Source organism: Esox lucius, chromosome 11 (genome assembly GCF_011004845.1).
Source record: "Esox lucius isolate fEsoLuc1 chromosome 11, fEsoLuc1.pri, whole genome shotgun sequence".
Taxonomy (NCBI): domain Eukaryota; kingdom Metazoa; phylum Chordata; class Actinopteri; order Esociformes; family Esocidae; genus Esox; species Esox lucius.
The window spans coordinates 50,323,671-50,344,540 of NC_047579.1; the positions used below are offsets into that span (position 1 = coordinate 50,323,671).

The 20,870-nt window shown below is 43.3% G+C and overlaps 1 protein-coding gene across 5 annotated transcripts; it reads right to left on the reverse strand.

Annotated features, from left to right (window-relative positions):
- Window positions 1–520: 520 nt before the first annotated feature.
- ilf3b (interleukin enhancer binding factor 3b) lies at window positions 521–20,599 on the reverse strand. 5 transcript variants are annotated; one of them, XM_010874991.4, is made up of 19 exons: window positions 20,324–20,599; window positions 12,377–12,465; window positions 11,731–11,954; window positions 10,803–10,983; window positions 10,436–10,583; window positions 8,971–9,062; window positions 7,755–7,850; window positions 7,455–7,566; window positions 7,270–7,367; window positions 7,071–7,182; window positions 6,874–6,987; window positions 6,519–6,724; window positions 5,968–6,144; window positions 5,713–5,850; window positions 5,158–5,301; window positions 3,703–3,769; window positions 3,415–3,456; window positions 1,392–1,799; window positions 521–1,311 (listed from the first exon to the last, which is right to left on the reverse strand). In XM_010874991.4, exons 2-19 carry the CDS (start codon window positions 12,377–12,379, stop codon window positions 1,181–1,183), a joined length of 2,493 nt encoding a protein of 830 aa, XP_010873293.2. In that variant the 5' UTR covers window positions 12,380–12,465; window positions 20,324–20,599; the 3' UTR covers window positions 521–1,180. The 5 variants fall into 5 exon arrangements, with proteins under 5 accessions (XP_010873293.2, XP_010873290.2, XP_010873291.2 ...); XM_010874988.4 differs by having other exon boundaries at window positions 3,640–3,769; XM_010874989.4 differs by lacking the exon at window positions 12,377–12,465 and having other exon boundaries at window positions 3,640–3,769.
- Between the last annotated feature and the right edge of the window lie 271 nt (window positions 20,600–20,870).

The window sequence follows — 20,870 nt, forward strand, 5'->3', positions numbered from 1 at the left end:
TGAAGGACATCTGATGCCTTTCAACAATAATGTTGAAGGAATGTTTTGAGTGAGGATCCGAAGTGTTCAATTTGCAGCGGTCTCTTAATTCTAACCCCTTCGGTTCCTCACTCAAAATCTTCCATTTCCACTTTTTTTGGAAAGGAAAAGGGTGCAGTGGTCTCTTAATTCTTTCTGGAGCTGTATGTGAAAGGGAACACATTCTCAACCCTCAACATAAACTGATCCTGGCACTCAAGCTGCTTGTAAGCACAGCGAGCCAACCATATAAGTAACCCCAAAACCCAGATGGTTGCAGCAATTGCAGTCCTCCACGGGACACCTGGGCAAGGAGTCATCTATGCGTGTGTTAGTAACTTCATGAATGTCACTGTGTAAATGCCAAGGATGTGTACAACCCTCTGCAGAATACATTTGTATGCACCAAAACACAAACTGTGTAGTGTGTGTAGACTTCAGCAATTATATGGGAGCAACCTTAGCAAAACATTTGGTGAAAAGAAAAACCAATTTGCATTCCTCCAAAATAAAAATCCTTTATTGATACAAACAACACTTTCTTATACAGTTTGGAGAAAACATCCCACCCACCTGAAATCTACTTAGACCACAAATGTGAATTAGACATCTGACATTTAATGTCTTTCTAGTCATTTCAAAAGTGATTTGTTAAAATAAAACTACACAAATACATCAAGTAAAACATTGAAAAATAAATGTTTAAAATTACAAGCAAATACTTCCACAAGCAAGCAGTTCTCTGGGACCATTGTAACGTAAGAAACAATTTAAACAAATCCTCTGCCAAAACTATTAGTGGTCAACAGTTTTAAAATGTTGGTGTATGGATAAACAAAAAAGGCTAACAAATGAACTGGGAATTTGTGGCCATTCCCTATTTTTGGTGGTGGGAAACCGATTGGTGGGGTCCATAAAAAAAAACTGAAATAAAATCAAGACTGAACACTGACAAATCACTGAAAGACAATTTTCAGCCTTGAAGCTGCCAACTAATAAGTCCAGTTATTCACTGTGTGCCCACTAAAGTTGAAAAATAACCAAATACAAGCAGACATGGGGAAAACCATTGAGCACAGACAGCCACCGTTGCTTCTTTGGAAAAGGCCTGTGGGGTGAAACTGTAGGGCTCTGGTGGGAATATACAGAGGGCAGACTCAGTCTATCTGTACTGGTAGTTAATGGAGGGATCTCCCCTGCCATAACCTACTGGGTTGTGGTATGGAGCTGGGTTTGCGCCATAGCTCTGGTTGGCTCCAGCCTGCGCACTGTAATTTGACTGATTACCATAACCTAGAGAAAGAATAATGTTGATTAGTGAAACTGTAGATACAAACAGCAGTGCTCTTCATTTCCCTTCACGCCCATCTCACCTTCGTAACTGTAGTCTTGGCTGGCCCCGGCGCCCCCTGTCACCTGGCTGGGGTAAGCAGTGCTGTATGGATACGTTCCTGCTCCTCCCTGGTTCTGACTTAAGTTCTTTTTGCCCTGACCATAGCCTTGGCCATACTGGTTATAGGCACTCTGGCCAGGGGGAGGGGTGGCCTGGTATGCCCCGCCACCAACCCCCGGGGGCCCTGGGAAGGATGACTTAGCCCCCTGGTGCATGGGGGGCTTTTTGACAGGGGCTTTGGTGGCTGGAGGAGGGGTGGAGTAGCTTCCATCATTCTGGTAATATGAACTGTAGGTTCCTGCTGCTGCCACCCCACCTGTAGTGTTGGCTGCAGGGCCTTCGCCAGCAGTCCCAGCGCCACCATTTGCGCCACCATTATTGTAGTAATCTAAGGAAAAGAGGCATTATATTAAGAGAGGATTTTGTCTACATGTCTATTGATGTGGAACCGGTTTGTAAAATGACTAAGATTTATGCGTGGCATTTTCAAAGACAGTGAAGTGTTTCACTAAAACTGTAGTACAACATTCTTGCATGGGATATGACATTTATTTTTTAAAAAGAAAAACATACAAAAAGACTTTTCTTCACAACCATAATGCAGAATGTCAAAGTCAATCAGTCCTGTGCAAGTATCAACAAAGCCTTGATTCTTTCATGCCTAAAAAGGTCCCTCACATTGTAAAGGAGGGGCATCATGAACGTTGTCGGGTTTAAGTTAAGACTAGTGTGTAACCACCACCATCATGCATCAATAGCTGTGACTTAGCAATTCTGTTTGAATTAACAAAAAGAAAAGCAAATATTACAAAAATCAAAGCAGGCTTACATGATACAAAAAAGCTAAATTAAAATGCCTGACAATGATTAGAGGTGATTGATAACACATTTTCAGAGAAAGACATTAAATTAAAAACTTTACAGCAAAACAAAATGTCTTTTTTGCTAGTAGATATAATAACTCTGGATGGGCACAATGGCTCAGTCTCCCCAGTCTGATCCACTCCAAAAGGTATGCCATCACAGTGGGTCATTGTCAGACATCCATAGTTCTCAACAATGCTCCTCTCAATCCAACAAAGAAAGGCATTCAATTGGAAAACGGTGTGCCTGTGGTGTTTTTTGGGGCGTATTCAGGTGTCCAGGTACATTCCATGGTGGGTACGGGGATGAAGGTGACCAAGGCAACATGCACTCACTGGCCCCACATTTCTCTAGGTGTTGGGACTTGAGTTGGAGGGGTAAGCAAAGGGGACAGTTATTTTCCGGGGACGTGACGGGAGTTCATGTTGCAGGAACACTATTGTCTACTCCGCTCTCTCTACATTTTGTTTTGATTTAAAATACTGTGATGATTTATGTCGCAAACTCGTGGTAGCCATAGCAGTCTGAGACAAAGTCACCTAAAGAGTGAGACAGGGCAGAGAAGGAAAAATAAAATTAGAATAGTTTTTTTTTCCTGCCATAAAGTGGCACGTCAGTGACTATTGGTCAAATTGTTTTCAAACAGCCTTTTTGTGTTTGTTGGACTTTTAGATTTCTCTGCTCCTGTCACGCTCCAGAAGGTGTTCCCTAAGAACAGGCTGCCGGTAAAACGTGGTCTCAAGTGGGGGGGGTGTGGGGATTAAAAAGTGATAGAGTCCTGTCCTGTGGCTTAACAAAGCAGAGAAATGTAAAATCATCGATCCAGGAATAAATGGAGCACTCAGGGTCCTTCTTTGGTGGTTTGTCATACCACAGTGATACTGGTGTCATTTAATGACACTCTCCAAAAGATAGATACGAAAAACAGCGTTTCCCCAGATCTTGCATTCTAGGGAACAGATGCATACCACCAACTCTACTCCAAGATGGCCGAGTATGTGCTCTTAGATCAAACCAAGCTGCAGCTCATATTACAGCAAGCAGACATAGCTCCTGTACTGTCCTCATTTGAAATAAAACCCCAATAGGTCCTAATACTCCAAGATTAACATGGGGGAAAAGGCATAATCAATACTCACTATAGTTTCCATTGTTCCCATATCCATAACTTCCATAGCCACCTGAGGAGTTAAATAAGCAAACCACATTATCGGTCAACTGACACGGCCATTACATTATGACTTGCAGAACTACAATAACCAGAAAAATAGTAAATTGTGGAACAAAACACACAATATTAGGCATATAGGTAATCAGCTAAACATACAATATGAACATTTAGGTTGCATATAGCTCTGTTTTACCTTGACTATAGCCGCCACCATTATTGAACCCTCGGCCCCTCCCCCTGCCACGCCCTCCTCTACCTCTGCCCCTGTGAGTGGCCGCTGGGTCACCAGTTGGTCCGCCCATCATGCCAAACCCAGGATTGTGCTGTTAAAAAAAACAATGACTTTTAATAGACTGACTAAATGGACAGAAAACGGCAGCAACTTTTTCTCATTTAGTTAAAACATTTACATTCGGTGCAAACCATTCTGATAATAAAATTTGCAGCTAGAGCTAGTAGGCTAGAAACCTTACTAAAAATGCATGATATAAGTTATTAAACAGCAGCAGTCAATAAGAAAATAAAACATTACCAAAGGCATTTTAGAAAATAACGTTTAACATAACCTATCTTGCTTTTAATAGCCCATGGCCAAAACCCGACAAATCAAACCTGCATTTCTTTCCTGTATGGATTTAAAAATATATATAACATCCTAGGCAGTAAGGCCACATAGTTTGTATATTCTGATCTTCCCTTTGGTCGGCATACAGAGATGAGTGAACGAATTGCAACACTTGTAATGGGACTGATTCACAGTTCAGAACCTTTAAGTGGAAGGTTTCCATTTCATCAGCCGTGTGTTTAAACATGTTAGTATACAACCACTGCTGTAGCCGCTTATATTTTCCTGTCCCATCTTCCCGCATACCATCCCAAAGTCTGTACTGTATCGCTGCAGACATTTTATTGTCCCCAGGACGAGGGGACGCCCTTAATATCGAGCCCTGCCCACATCAGCAACCTCCAGTCTAAAATCAAAACAAAGCATCCTTCACCCCAGATGCAAAACAACGTGGTAAAAAGGACCATCATGCCAGTTCTGGACTTCAGCAGTGTAATTCCCAGGCTTGCCACTAATATTCACCTCAATAAACAGGGCGTGGTTTACCACACCACCATACACCTTGTCACCAGTACCCCCTACAACACTCATCACTGCGATGGTTACACTCTGTCCCACTGTGCAAATGCAAAGCTCAAACTCACTGCTACTTGCTCAAGTCCCCATTAGGTAACTCCCACCCCATTCCCTTTAGCTCAGCTTGCTTCTGAATAACAAACCAAACAACCTACCAAACGCTATGCTCTGGAAAACACCAAAAAAAAAATCTTAAAGTCAACATCTGTTCTATGCTGCCAATTACTGGAACAAATTGCATAAAACTCAGACTTGACAATCCATTAATCTTTCAAAATCAAATCTGAGCGGCGCCCCAATTAGTTGTGCTACAGACATCTATAACCGATTAACACATTTTAAACACTCTGAATGTTGTGCCAAATTATTGAAAATTAACTGAAATCAAGGCTACAGGAGAAATCACTTTAACAGTGGCTGTTGGGCGTTTAATACCAGTGTTCATTCAAGAAAATGCAACAGATTGCTCTCCCTTTAACAGCTTTTTAGTATAATACCTCACTGTCTAAATACTTTCATGGCACAGCAAAACTACAATGAAGACTGTCATTAACTCCGAGGGAGTCTCACCATCGGTGGGAGTTTCTTCTTCTTGGCTGCCTCTGTCAGGGAGCCCTCTGGGAAGAGTTTGTCCAGGGCAGCCAGGGCAGCATAGGCCTTGGCCACCTTCTTATTGGAGCCTGTTCCTTGGAACTTCTGCCCGTCGATCTCCACCTGGGACAGGACGCAGACCGCTCAATGCACACTCACCGACACCTCAGGATTTAGCCTTTCCTCAAATGAAGCAGCTAAAGGTTTAAGCAACACCACACTGCAGTGGGCCCGGATACAGCCTTTAGCGGAGGTTCATCAAACCAAAAAACCCTGAGGCGCCTTAACAACAATTAGGAACTGGTTACAAACGTCATTATCATACACAGGGTGAACTTAAAGCAGTTCACTGAAAGCTGCCTTTTTATCACATTGATAACCAGTTTATAATAGCAATAAGGCACTTCTTTCAAATGACCTACATGGGACTAAACAATTACATTCAAGTCCCATGGCTGGAATGGCGTTTTAGCCCATCAGCATCCAGGACCCAAACGGGCATGGTGGCAGGATGGACGGACACTCTTTTCATACCTCCATTACGAAGCGTTTGTCGTGGCTGCCTCCGGTCTCTGAGATGAGCTCATACTTAAGGCCACGTCGCTTCTCGTTCAGTTCCATCACAGGGTTTTTCCCGTGTTTGGTCAGGATTGGTCCCTGTTGACGAGCACTCTGCGACAGAAAGACGGACATTTTAAACGTACCTGCAAATAAAAACTTCAGACGAGAAACTGGGGCGGGGGGGGGGTGTAAACCTCAACAGAGCGAGGACAGCAAGAGCACCAGTACCTCTGCACTGTCTGTGGCCTCTGCACTGGCGGCCCCAGTGGCTGCAGTGTCCATCTCAACGGGGGTGACGCACGGCTTCACCTCCTCCACAACGGCAGCTGCTGTAGCTTCCTCGGTCTTCACTGGCTCAGCGGTCTTCAGCTCCACCCCAGTGGGCAAGCCCATGTCCTGGAGGACCTGCAAATGAGACGGGCAGACGGTTGGAGTAAAAATAAGTGCAGCAAAGCGTTCCTCTATTCAAACGACACCACGAAAAGCAACAGGCTTCACACAGAGAGCTGGGACATGAAAACGACACCAACCATACCTCACTCAGTTACCATAATTATCAGAATACTACATGAACGTGTATTTACACTGTCGCAAGCCTTAGGCACTCTGGTTCTTACGTCAAACCAAAGGGTCACAATACACTTGCTATTTTTTTTTTTTTTTACACATTCAGTCAAAATATAGATTCTCTACAATCCAAGTCTACCCTCTGCTGTTCCACCGCTTAAGTTTCTTTAGCAATAAACCCATGCACGTGTGACTCCCCACACCACACTCACCTTGACAGCAACATGAAGCTTGGCGGTGCGTTTGGATGGGCCGGAGGCTTCAAAGCTCTTGCCATCCACTTCCACAGCCATGGTGAAGACCGGCACATGCACTGGGCCCGTCTGGGAGAGCAGTTTATACTGCAGGCCAGGCTTCAGCTGGTTCAGCCTCATCAGGGCATTCATGGCCTGGGGAGGCTCAGATTTCTCATCTGGGGCTGAAGAGTGAAGAGAGAACCATCAGAAACACTAACAGTTCATGTGTCACCAACAGGACACAAGGCAAACGACAGGAAGAGTAGTGGAGCTTGCGAGCCGAATGCACCAAGCTCTTTGTGTGCAACGCAGTTCAGTCAGCAACACCTACATTTCTTCTGCAGCTTCTTTTTCTTCTTGTTTGGGCTTTTGTCATCCCCTCCTTCCTCCTCCTCGATGGGCCTCTTCATCGGTGGGGCGTACGTTGTACTGGGGGGGATTTGTACTGCAACACAACACCGCGACTGCTTAGCCTTCCCAAAGTTACCACACAACCGTCGCGCTCAAACTGTCTGCAGCCTGGCATACCTGTGTAGTCAATCGGTGTCTCGCTCCTGGGTTTTCGGGGCATTTTCGAGGGAAGGGGGTCCATCCCTAGCACTTTGTGAAGCTGTCCGAAGGCAGACAGCCTTAAGGCGTGCTGAAAACGGAGACACAGACCGGTGATTCCTCAACACGCCACCGGATTAACAACCTGTGGCGGGCGTCGATGTAGGCGGGAACTCACCTGGGCACTCTGCGTGATGTCCTCCCTCTGCTGGAGGTCAAGGTGACCGATGGCGTCTGTCAACTCCTTCTCACATGGATCACAGATTCCAGCACCATCTAAAAAATAAAACAAGGATATTTATCAGCTCTACCACTTGAAATTGTTAATACAGCGACATGGACATGATCTTCGTAACTACGTACCAGCCATGAGGATTCCAGAAGCCAGACACTCTAGAACTCTCCGCAGGGCCTCCCCTGCACCCATTGGCCGGTTCCCGGTGCCAATCGCCTTCTCACACAAAAGCTCTAACGGCTTTAAGACGAGAGAATAACATTTGTTGTGAATATTTGGAAAACAGGATAAAAAGGCTTCAATTAAGAATTTACTTTAGATGGTACACTTCTTTTTAAACCCATAGGTTCAATCAAACTCAAAGTTCTCAAAACCAAAATGTCAGCGGGCGTTAGAAGACCCGGCTGTCTGAGGGGCCAGGGACTCACCCATCCACGCAGTGGGGCCCAAGTGGGGACGCGAGAGCACAGGTCCCTCAGGATGCGGATGACGATTACACAGGACCTCAGCCCGTTGGCCCTGGCCTGGAGACACAAGCAGGGAAGGGGCGGGAGGAGGAGGGAGGAGGAGAGGGAGCCTTAGTCAAAGGAGAACTCCCAAAGACACACCAAGCAGCAGCTACATCAAAAAGCCACACAAACTAACACCTCTGCTTTGTCGTCGCTGTGATACTGTACGGGAAGACACTGCAGCACGAATGAGGTGTGTTCTGAACTCGGTCTGTCCTTCGGTGTGTGTGTGGGGCGAATTGTTAAGCAACTGTACGTCTTCGAGACGTATCAAACGCTCGACTGCTCTTGATATTCAGTCTAAAGATTAGAAGGGGGGGGGGGTGTCAAAGAAACGCCAGCAAGGACACTGTTGAAGGACAGCTTAGTCTGAGGGGGTGAAGTTTTCTAGTAACCGTTCTAGTCATTTCGTGGGGGGTACACCAGAATACGAGTAGAAACATTGAAACAGGGTGCAATATTCCTGCAGTGGCACACAGAAAGCTAAAACACAGCCAGAGCATGGGGGACTTGAGGCTACATACTCTACAAAAACAGGCTGCAGAGATGGAGCGCTTACAGTTAAGAGCGAATAATGACAGTCCACAATACTATGATGACTAGGAATCAACACAGTCCACTGAAACGAGGAATCAACCTCAACTTCCACACAATAGAATGGTACAGAAAAAGGGTGATCTGTAAGTAGCTTGTGTTAATACAAAAACAAAAACAAGGAAGATTGAGTGATTGATAATGTCTAGACTTATATTTCAGAAATATTGCACCTGAGAGTAGCAAGTTAGTTCCATATCTCTGATCAAAATTAAGCAGTGGTTAAAGAGACAATAGTTGGTTTGAGGGGAATGTTGAACGTCCTCACTAAACGCAGAAATTATAATTTTCAATGACACTGCAATTAAGATCGGTTAAAGTCCGCAAAGCATCTTTACAACAAGGTAATGACAAAGGTTTACTGAGAAACGCTTTAAAACCACTGAGTAAGATGATACAGTCTACTACAGGCGATTGATACACTTGGAAAGAAAATAAATTGAAAAACACAAAACGACCAAGAAAAAGAAAAAAAATGGTACAGCGTCAAATTAAAGAAAAAACTCAACTACTTTAAGACAAATAAAGACAAGATGCAAACCTGGAACCACTTGGCGTGGCGAAGAGACGCCAAGGCAGTAAGGCATTTCTGCCTGTCCAGAACATCCGGGGGATCGTTGACTGATAGCGTTTCTATTGGCGGGTGGAATAAGAAGACAAGGTACAGTTTGACCAAGGGGGGTTCTGTCACACGGCCAGGGGGAGCAGGCAGCTTTCCCAAACCACAGGCAGGACGGGGAAGGGGAGGGGGACCCCCCCACCTGGAAAACTAATGGTCTGAACCTCCCAGTGAAACCGCAATTACAATAAAGATGTGCAACTTCGACCCGCTTCAGAAACTGGACTTGTTGTGTGTTATGTGGGGGGGTGGGGATTTAAGACCTCTTAGCAGGCAAGGGGGACAAAATGTATGCTGACTTAAAAGTTATACTGTGGGTGTAATTGATCCTACGGGAGGTTGTCGCCATCATTGTCAACTAGTACGCCTCAGTCCAATAATGAGGCCCGAGTGCTTTGCTATCACAATGGGAGGTAGAGCCCCTCCCCTTCACCCCATACTGGGTGTACTGCTCAGCCCCTTCCGAGACAGAGAGCGTCCAGTTGGTCAAAGGTCCAGCGTCCCTAAAAAAATTGACAAACTAGAAGGCTTGACAGAGAGAATCAGAATTGGAACCACAGGCAGCAGTAATTAGATGCACAAAAACTATCAAAACTAGTCCACACTGCAGCAAAACTGATGGCCTTTAAGAGCCGAACCGGGCTTCAATGTCAGCACAGGGTTATAGATAAGGCTAGGTTAACAACGTGTGGATAAATCTAACTCCCTTGTTAACGCCACAACAAGCATTTCCTGCATTTACTATTGAACTGCCGATGTCCTTTGCTTCAGAAATGATCCAAAAAGCTTGTGGATTTGATTTACCAAGACCGTGATCACTGTGGCTTCCCGGATTTTGACTGTGCCTGGGTGAGCTGACATTCAGCCATGCAGAGTCAAAGAGCCCCTGGCATTATCTGTAACCTGTGTCCTCCCTCCAATGAACATCAGTTATTAGCCCACAGCTGGGTCTAGTAACCAGAACACTTAACGCTTTGCAACTCATTTTTGCTGCAATGCAAACCGTTCATCATTGTTCAGTATAAAAACACATGCAAACAAAGTGGTGTTTTTGTTATTCTCAGTAAGCCTTCATATAGTTCATGTCTGGACTCCATTGGGAATAGAAAACCCAAGTATCTTTTTTCTGTCATTAAGAATCCTTGTGCTTATAATCCTATACTGTGTATTGGGCCATCAAAAATGCACATCACATTACATGGAACTACGAGAATCTAAAGAGCTATAAACATAGCATAGTTATTATTACACGACAGTTACTTCATATCCCCCAGCTCCATTGAAGGCCCAATAAACAATATCTGTCTAGCCTGGCTGCCTGCCTGTTGTTAGGATTCCTTTCCTGGAGGGGGCACTAGTGACCCTGGGCCCCTGTGTGGAACCCTACCTCCAGCAGCCTGTTTCTCCACCTCTTCGCGGACCAGGGGGGAGGTCATGTTGATGGTCAGAGTAAGCGGAGGATCCTTGGTGCTCTTGATCACAATGGTGGCATCACGGATGACCTGAGTGACCTCGTACTTGTCCTCAGTGATGGACTGCCGAGAGGAAAGAGCAAATGTCAACACAGCCCCCGTGTTGTGGGCATCAGGCTATTAGCAGGTTATGTACCACCAGCAGTAGATAGCAATTTAAAAAGAAAATACATTCTGACAATCATAGCTTAAAGGAGCCATTGGAAATGCAAAAAAAAAGATAAGAACCAAACACGTCACCTCTGAATATGACCAAACATGACAGCTGGAGAACGGACTGACCTTGAGCTGCACATCCAGGTTGTCGGACACCTTCTTCAGCAGGGTGACCGTGGGTTTGTCCTTGCACAGCAGGACCAGCTCCAGGTCCAAGTCCCCCTTCAGCAGCAGGCCCTTGGCCACCAGGCCCACCCTCATCACCCCCCGCAGGGACCGTGTGGCCTGCTCCGACACCCTGGGTTCCCTGAAGGGGGAGACACGGGCACCCGGGCCAATTATTTTTACAGCTCAAAAGCAAAAGGGATGCCCGCCCGAAGCGATAGCACCCCAGCAATTGTGGGGATATTTTCATAAAATGTTATTTCACATTAACCTGAGGAAGAGTAGGCTAATATTAATTGAGTGTTCATTGATAAAACATTTAACCAGGGCTCATATTATTTTCCCAAACAGTTTAATTGTTAAGAGAGAGGTCATTGCAATGAGTGGTTGTTATCTCATATTGAGGACAGAAGGACCTGTAGCTTGTCCTTGACTGTCTTGGCAAAATCTTGGGAGGATGAGTGAGCCCATAGATAAGGAAATCTTTAAATTTCAGAGAATATGCTGAGTCATGATGAGTAGTGGCTGGGGGAGCGAATCCCATCAATGTTTTTCACAAACCTCTGGAAGATTCGAGAAGGATCCATCCAGAAATGTGCATAATGGGAGGAACTAATATCATTGTATAACCATACTGTATAAAAATGCGTGTTTAAGGTTTGGAAGTCGGTTGTTCTGCAGACCAACATGGCTTGGTTGCTCTGCAGATCAGCACGGCTTCATGACGTCAATAAAGTCTACTTTTGGATTCGAAGGATCCTGAGTCTTTGCATCTTTCTGTGGCTGGAAATCTCAAGTGTTTTCCACGACACAATGAAACGTCTTTCTACGCCAATGACGATTACATTAAGCACACAAGCAGCGGTCTTGAACAGAACGTTCCACTAACCCCTCCTTGTCGGGCTCAGCTACGTCCGATTCCGTCTTGACCACCACCTTCTCCTGTTCATCCAACCAGTCCGACACAGCCTTCAGGGCACGCTCCGTGTGGGAGACCATGTTCTGCACACCCTCCAGCTCCTCTTGGGTCGGATAGACGGCCGAGTGCTTCGCCATGACGTGGCGGTCGTCATTCATAAAGATACGCATGGAGCGGTGGCGCAGGGGCGGAGGCTGGAGAACAAACCGAGGCAAAGGAGTCGGTTTCAGCAGATTAAACTCAATAAGAGCAGATAAGAAGCTTTGATAGGAAGGAAAATACATTGCGATAAAAATCCAGTAGACACTAACAAGGATAACTTCCCCTGGTCAGCCACCAATATGCTTACATGAGCAGGCGAAAACTAGACCTACACCCGAGCGCAACAGCAACGCCCAAGGCAATGCAGACGGGGGAGCAACCGGACATAACCTCACAACGGACTTCTGACAGAATCCATTTTAATGCAAGTTTTAGGCCACTACTGCTCTGAAATTACAATGCAATGTGCTTAATTTTACAAGCAATCTTCTCAAACAAAACCAAACGAAAACTGACTCAAATAATAGCTGCACAAAATTATTACTGAAAATCCAATCCAGAAAATAATTATTACCATAGTTATTTTGGAGTCTTCAATTTAGTGTATACGGCTGTGATAAAGACCTCCCCGAGACAGAGCACCAACACTGCTGCTTCGTTCCACTGAGGAAAAAGAGAATACATTTCAAATCAATCAAATTTATTTATAAAGCCCTTTTTACAACAGCAGTTGTCACAAAGTGCTTTACAGAGACACCCGGCCTTAAACCCCAAGGAGCAAACAACAGTAGTGTTGAATTTCAGTGGCAAATGAGCAAAGATATAAAAGGGGCGCCTCTTGAATAGCTAATGTCATTTATAACATTAGCGTTTCCACAGCGTTCACTTCACCCTGGGGCATGGCAAAAACACAGCCGCCACATCAAGAACAAAACACATTCCTGACATTAACTTTGTTTCAAGACATTGTGTTTACTTCTACTCATCATCTGTCGAGCTACAACACTGTTCTTATGGTTATTGAGCTCTGGGTGTTATTGTATTAATGTGAGACTTCAGAAACAAAAAGCAGACTGTCCTCACTGTCGGATTCATCCGATGAATCCAGTACACTATGCAGACCAGTCGCACAAGCAACTTCAGATGGCGCATGGTCTTTAGTACGGGAAAGAGCCCGCCGAAACAGTGAGCAGTACTGTAGCCTCCAGGAGTGGATCACCAGAAAATTTCTGAAGCCATTGTCCCCCCCCCCACCTTCTTTACTTTTGTTCATGGGCATCCAATGTTAGTTGGAACTGAATCTGCTAGCAACAGCATCTAATTACTGCAGGACAATGTCAGATTCTAGTCAACTAGCAACAGACAGCTGTGATATTTTGGCGCAGTAAATCTTTGGTAAATTGAGAATTTTTTTGGTAAAATGTATATTTTGACTATAAATACTTTTATTCTTGTTTAGAATCTTTACAAAGCACATGTTCATTTTGTGTTTTATGGTTTAAAGGGATGGGCTGTGAAAATGAATGGCTGGTAGATGTTGAATCTACTTGGCACATTCAAGACCATCACCGACCCTCTACGAGACCCACGACAGTATGCCTGCAGAGCCAACAGGTCTGGGGATGACGTGGTCAACATGACTTCACCCTCCAGCATCTGGACACCCCTGGAACCTACGCCAGAATCCTGTTCGTAGACTTCAGTTCCCCATCCAACACCATAATCCCTCTATTCTCCAAAGCAGGGGTGCCCAATAACTTCATTCAATTCGGTTACAGCAATATCGTTGCACAATATCTCAATGAAAATGACACGGAAAGTATGTGATATTCCATTTATTTTATGGAAAGGTGTCTCTCTGCTGGCAGTGTGGCTTAGTTGTGTTCCATTCAGAGCCCTCTTGAAACTGCTATATAATGATCTTGTTTCATTGGCCAGTTGCCCAGTCACATGCAGGGGAGCACACAGGTCCACCACACAAACATACCACGTGTAGAGTGTGCATACACCGATAGCGTGTTTGCGAAGAGAGAAATGGACAGGTGGAACGAGTCAGAGGATCGAAAAGAAAAGGGTAGAAAAGTAAGATGAGTGTGGCTCAGGGAGAGAATGAAACAATGGAGAGCAAAGAGGAAACATTTATGGCCAAAAAGTGGTGTGATGGACTGTAACCTTGATCCACGTCACAAAAAGCATTACAAAAGAATAATCCAAAATAAATACAAATAGTGGCATTTAAAGGAGTCGAGAGTTTAGAAGACGATAAAGAATAAAGAAGGAATGAGTGGCCGGTATTAGCTATAGAGGCAATACATCTAAAATGCCTTTGCACTAGATTTCATAAATAAAATCTGAAATAACATATGCGCTGCCAAGAAATACAACAGGTACCTTTATCATAGAACACTTAGAGACAGGCTGGAAAATTGGGTAGGACTCTCCGGGATAGTCCTTAATTGGTCCAGGTCTTATCAAGATGGCCAAAGTTACTTTGTCACCATTGGCAATAATGAATCTGATAGGGTGGCTATGACATGCAGATTTCCCCAGGGATCGGTTCTTGGACCGCTTCTGTTCAAGGTGTCAAACCGGTTCCACGGAGGGCCGAGTGTCTGCAGGTTTTTTGCTCTATATGCTACCTCTGGGCTAAATTCTACAGAACAACTACCATAGCTATGCAGATGACACTCAAAAAAGGCTCTCCAATCGTATGGCAACAGCTCAATAGACTCACTGTGAAGAGCACAAAAATACTTGGATGAACCAAAATTGTCTACAATTAAACCAAGATAAAACAGATTGTTTGGCAACAAAAATAAGACACCAAGTATTAGTAAAGAGCTGGATTCTCAGGCCCTAAAAACCAGGGACCAAGTCCGTAATCTTGGTGTTCTGATAGATGTCATGTTCAACAGTCATATCAGTAGTCAACAAAACAGCATTCTATCATAAAAACACACCCTGAATCAAGGGCTTGGTGTCCCAGAAAGACCAAGCTCAATGCTTTTCTCTCTAGTAGGGTTGGCTACTGTAATGGCCTCTTAACTGGACTCCCCCAAAAAGACTGGATGTTATCAAAGGAATAGCCTCTGAGAAAATGTAATGTTATCATACCGCATTTTAATATTTTTTAATTTCATTGCAAAGCACATTGCATTGCTTCTATGTATGAATTGTGCTATATAAATAAACTTGCTTGTTTGCCTTACATAGGCCGCAACACCGGACTCTTCCAGCGAACAGCGTTCAGATTCTCTTAACGGTAGCCTACAAAGCTGCGTAGCTTCGGGGCAAATCCTAAGGAAAACTCTAGATTCAACTTTGTCATGGAACAGTGCAGGCAGAGTACAATGAAATGCAGTTAGCATCTAAACAGAGGGGCAAATAAAAGGGCGCAGAAAAAGTATTAAGTATAATGAATGTACAAGTGGGCTGTATAATGAAATGGTATGGGCAAAGAAGGCAAATCCAAGCACAAACAGGAATTCTAAATGTGTAATGAAGGCAAATTGAAGGTGGCATGTGCACCTGAAATGCAGGGATAGCAGCAATGAGGTTCCCAAGGTAGACATTAGGGGTGTCACGATATCAGATTTTCACTACGCGATTATCGTGACCCGAAGAATTCACAGTAACAATATTATCGCGGTATCTATAGACAATTTGATGGGGGAAAAAATGCTCTCATATTCATCTTCAACTTTGTTTAATGTGTATTTTCCACTCTTTTTTGACTATTTAATTACACTCAAAATATGAGTGTATGGAGGTGGAGAGAGGCTGTTACCATAACTGTACAAATAAAATAAAAAAAACATTTACACTTAATAGATAGTGAAAAGGCAACCAGATGAACTGATAAACAAAAGAGGAGAGGAGTTTACAAAAAAAAAAATGTGCCTAGTGAATAAACTACAAAAACGCATTAATTAAAACGCTAGTGTATAGGCCCAGACTTGTAGTTCAAGCACATTCATCGTTTGTCTATGAATAAGCTATGGAAAAACCAAGAGTTATAGGAAAAATACAACATCCTTTTTGCCATGTGAATAGGCTACAAAAACAGTGCGTCTTTGCGGATCTCTCCCAGGGGTTGTAGTGGGGCTAACTAGTTGATTTCAACGCCAGTGCATTGAATTTCCTGAAGATTTTTTTTACATGGGTCGGAACGTCAAGGGCGGCATATTCTATTCTTGGTATGTGCACGTTCTACAAAACCAGCTACTGAAAACAGACTGCATAGTCTTGCTAATAAATATCATACATACATTTTGTACACTTAGCTGTTTGTGTTCGAAGTTCGGTACGAGTCTTTCGCATGTGCAAAAATCTCTACGAGTGTTGGGAGTTCCCGAAGTAGCCCATTATATATTAAACTTAAGAATTGATGGAAAAGACGCAGTATCTTACTCTGAGACATTATTAGAAGTGTAGAAGCATAAATCAATGCATCCTGAAAATGAATGCCTAATATTGCTTGAAAAAAATAAAAAATAAATACTGAATATAGGCTACTGAGGTTATAAATAGGAGTATTATAATATACTACATTTAAAATTACAACTGTTAATCACATATGACCACACATCTCATGTTGTAGTAGATGTACAGAGAGGTCTAATTTAGAATGACTTTAGATAAACCTCAACCTTCTCCACAAATGAAATAAAAAAAATTGAATACTCCACAGCTCCAAGACAAGCTCTCCCAATTGGGATTGCCCAAGTCCACATGCAGGTGGATCTCAGCCTTCCTGTCCAACAGGAGGCAGCATAGGCTGGGGAAGCACCTGTCTGACCATCAGGAACACCTCCCCTCAAAACAGTGCCCTGTTACCCTACTTCCCCCTGTAACCAACAGCTGCACCTCCAGTCACCACTCTGTCAAGCTCCTGAACTTTGTGGATGGTACCAACCTCATCCGTCTTATTTTTAAAGGAGACGAGTCCACCTACAGGTGGGAGATCGACCATCTGGTGTCCTGCTGCAGTCAGAACAACTTGAAGCTCAACACCCTAAAGACAGTGGAGATGATAGTGGACATCAGAAGAAGCCCAGCAGCCCATTGCTGCTGCCCCCCCCCCCCCCCCCCCACCCCCCCCCCCCCCCCCCCACCCTGGGTGGCTCCCCAGTCAACTCGGTGGAGTCCTTTCGCTTTCTGGGCCCAACCACAGCCCAGGACCTCAAGGGGGACCTGAACATCACCTCTCATACAAAGAAACAGTAGCAGATGATGTACTTCCTGTGCAGCTGAAAAAGTTCAACCTGCCAAAGACTGATGGTGCCTTTCTACACTGCCATCATAACCCAACCACTGCCAAAGAGAAGGGCCTTTTCCTTTCCCTACTATACGCAAACAAAATAACATGCAACCCAAAATGGGTAAATGTCTGGAGGAAAATAAATGATTCAACTGATCTAGGCCTGAGAATAGTAAAAGTGAGTTGTCAAAAAATACAAAGGCAGAGTAAATGATAATTGGAAGAAAGAAAAAGTTCATTTTGATGGCAAAGGAAATGATTAACACATTTAAACAACCCTGGTAAATAATTTACTCATCAAATAACCTTTTACTGTCATTTATCATTCCTGTGAATCCATACTATAGACCCATAAAACAGCAAAATGCAACCGTAAGGTTTATTTTAAAAACAGAGGCTTACCCATAAGTGACAGAATTGTTGGCTAATACCGCACATGTGCCCTAACATTTTAAACAATGTTAAAACTAATGTGGTGTTTAACGATTTTTACCAGACTTTCCACAGTATTGCATAACATTAACCTCTGCAGGACATTATAAGCACAACATAATATAGTTTCAAATGCCTTTCACACATTACCTTCAATGGGAAAATGTAATAAAGAAACGCACTTTATAGACCAATATTGAAATATAGTTATAGAAACATTACACAGAGCTTTATGGCGCATTGGTGACCGGTTAATAATAGCAATAAAGCATCTTGGGGGTTTGTGTCATACGACCAATATACCACAGCTAAGAGCCATACACATACCACAACCCCTTACGCCCCATTTCATAAATATATACCGAAGGTGTGGTAAACCGTTGCATGTTCCTAGCCAAAATCAGTATAAATTATTTAATTCCTGGTTCACGGAATACGTTCGACCTTGATTTGTACCCGTGTGCTTTGTAATCCAATCTTGCAGGTGAACGGTTGTATACGGAGCTTGCTGATTCCACCGTAGTTTTTTTTGCAGAGAAATGACAGGTCAGATAATAATACTGCTATATTATGGTAACAAATTAAATGAACCAGCACCACCTGTTTGCCATCTTGTTAACTTCAAGGGGAACAACCAGGCACATTATTTCCCTCAGAGCGGCACTCCACCATTGCTAAATTGTGATGTGCCGCCACAGAAAAACAATATTTTTATGAAATGTTTTTTGTATTACCAAGCTACGGGCAGTTTTGCATTGCGCACAGTTTACTATCGCACAAGCATCCAAACAGAGCAACAATGTACTGCACCTGACTTTCAGAGCATCAAGTTAGCAAGGTCAAAGAAATGTAACTGTCTGTGCATGCGCTTGTTTGTGTTGAACTGTCAGTTAATGGCTGTCTCATTGATATAAAGGTAGTCATTGTCTGAGCTACAACCAAATGTAAGACGCTAGCTAGCGGTCACAACTCAATAGCTATAATTGGGTGCAATAGATCTGCTTCACGCCAGCAGCAGCAGCAGCAACAACAACTCTAGTCGTGGTATTTTGTCTAGAAAGTAAAAGTTAATGATAAAACATGATGAACATTTGTCAGCAACTATGACTCAGAATATTCATAGTTTGACTCCAAAATAGGTTTGCTGTGTATATAGTGTGTATGGTGTAAAAATATAAACAAAATTCCCATTTAAACATTGTTCTACATTAATGATCGCCGATTTGGCCCGGGCTGCTAAGACCTAGCTAATCTGTTTTGACCAATCATAGTTCATTCTAGAGTAGGAACCAAACATGCTGTTGTATGAGTCGAGGCAAAGCAGACAAGAGCATTTTTGTTTTTACGTTGAAACAACAGTTTCAGTGGGTTGAAAACAACAACAATGTTATCGTTGTTAATCTGCTTGTGCACATTGGTTTTGTAGAGGGATTGGGTGTTGTGGTCTAGGATGCTGTAAATACAACCACACTATACCCACCTGTAATGTACAAGGGACAGTTTTTGCAGAAAACTATTGAGTGCCGTAGTGAATGCACAGTCCAAAATAGATTTTGTACAAATACGTTAGTTGCTAATTGCTTTTATTTGGAGTCTAGGAGGCGATTCATGAACAGTTTTAGAGAATGGATAATTGAGAGGGAGAACTTATGTTATCATTAGGGAATGATAAGTGAATATTCTCAAATAACGTTAAGAAAATGAAGTTGACAAGCAATAGACTGGTGCGCAGGGAGGACGTTTTTTTCCAATACATTAAAAACACGTTTGTAGAATTTCACGCATTGAGCCTTTTGTCCTTGATTTCGATGTGCCCCCCCCCCAACTGTTTGGAAGAAAAGTAGGGGAAACATCGAGAAAGTTACACAATCATGTGGCTTGAATAGACAACATGAGAGGAATTGGGCACAGTGAGATTAGATATAGGTTTTAACAGATACATATCTAATTAAACGGTATAAATGTCTCATTAAACATAGATTTGGGTTCTCTGAAAGGATGCCCAAGAATCAATAGGGAATATCTTCTCAAAATCTACAAATTATCCTTCCAGATTTTAACTACATCTTTTATTGTATGTTTATCACAAAGAGACAATGTTGACTTTGTAATCATAGTTAATAATTCCCGAATGAGAGCTTAGGATCCTTCTAGGCGCCATTTTAATGTTATGACTCAATTCAGTGCGCCAGCGTCCAGTACAAAACTCACCTACCCTTGCATCTCTAGAGATACCATGATTAAACAACTATATATTTAGATCTAGCTGGAAACACACTACTACCATGTGACTACACAGACACTACAACAACGTGTAAGCCAGTTCATTTAATTTGTTAACGATTTTTAATAGCTTGGTAAGCCAAGATGGCCGTGTCCTAGCACTGTAGCCTAGCAGCTAGCTAGCAAGTTGCTAACCCCGATTAGCACGTTCACTGACGCCATACGTACGTAGTCAAATCTATTCACCAAATACTAATCCATTCGCTTTAAATCCAAATCTACGCGCGTACTAAATACTGCAACATAGCAGACTTGTCACACATTTGATCTACACACGTGTTATGTATGTAGCATGGAGTCTCGCGACATACTGTCCTGAGCCTACTGTCCTGAACAAAGAGTTGCTAGCTAGCTACAGTAGAGTAGGTGCTTGGCAAAATGCTAACGCGTTAGCTAGCTAGTGAGACGTAATTCGAACGCCCGAATGAAAGTCACCGATAAAATAGCTAGGTAGTAGTTCAATTATCATCAAATATAGTAATATTCATTCCATACACCAGAATGTAATTCCCATTGTTATAACACGGAGAACATTGCTAGACTTACCAAATATGCAACGCTGTAATCACTCCCTGCAACTCTCACGGAGGAGCAGACGACCACACACCGGGGATGCGTTCAGTATGATAGAGTAGCAGAGCGTGATTCAACTGAAATGGTACCGTTATGTCGTGGGTTCAAAAAGACCGCTACCTTCTAATAAAACACCACTATAAATACACCTCTTTAAATACAATACACAACCAAGCGCCGAACAGCGCAAAGGTACCTCAAATGTTGTTAAAAAACCTTTGAGGGAAAACATATATGTCCGTGGTTCCACAACATAATAAGCGTTCAAGCAAATTGAACGCATCCCTTATTACCAAGAGCTGAACGCTAAATGGGCAAAAGTAGCATGTGACCAAAGAAGTAGCCAATGCCGTTTCACCTTTCGATGTCTGTCTGACTAGTGCCTCCATGATTAGCATACGTTTGGACTTAAAACACTGATTATCAACAGATTAATAATAAAATGATTCAATTAAGAACTTGCAGAACCATAAAGTAGTGGGCGGAGCATATCATTTTGGTCCACATTTAAATACGCTAA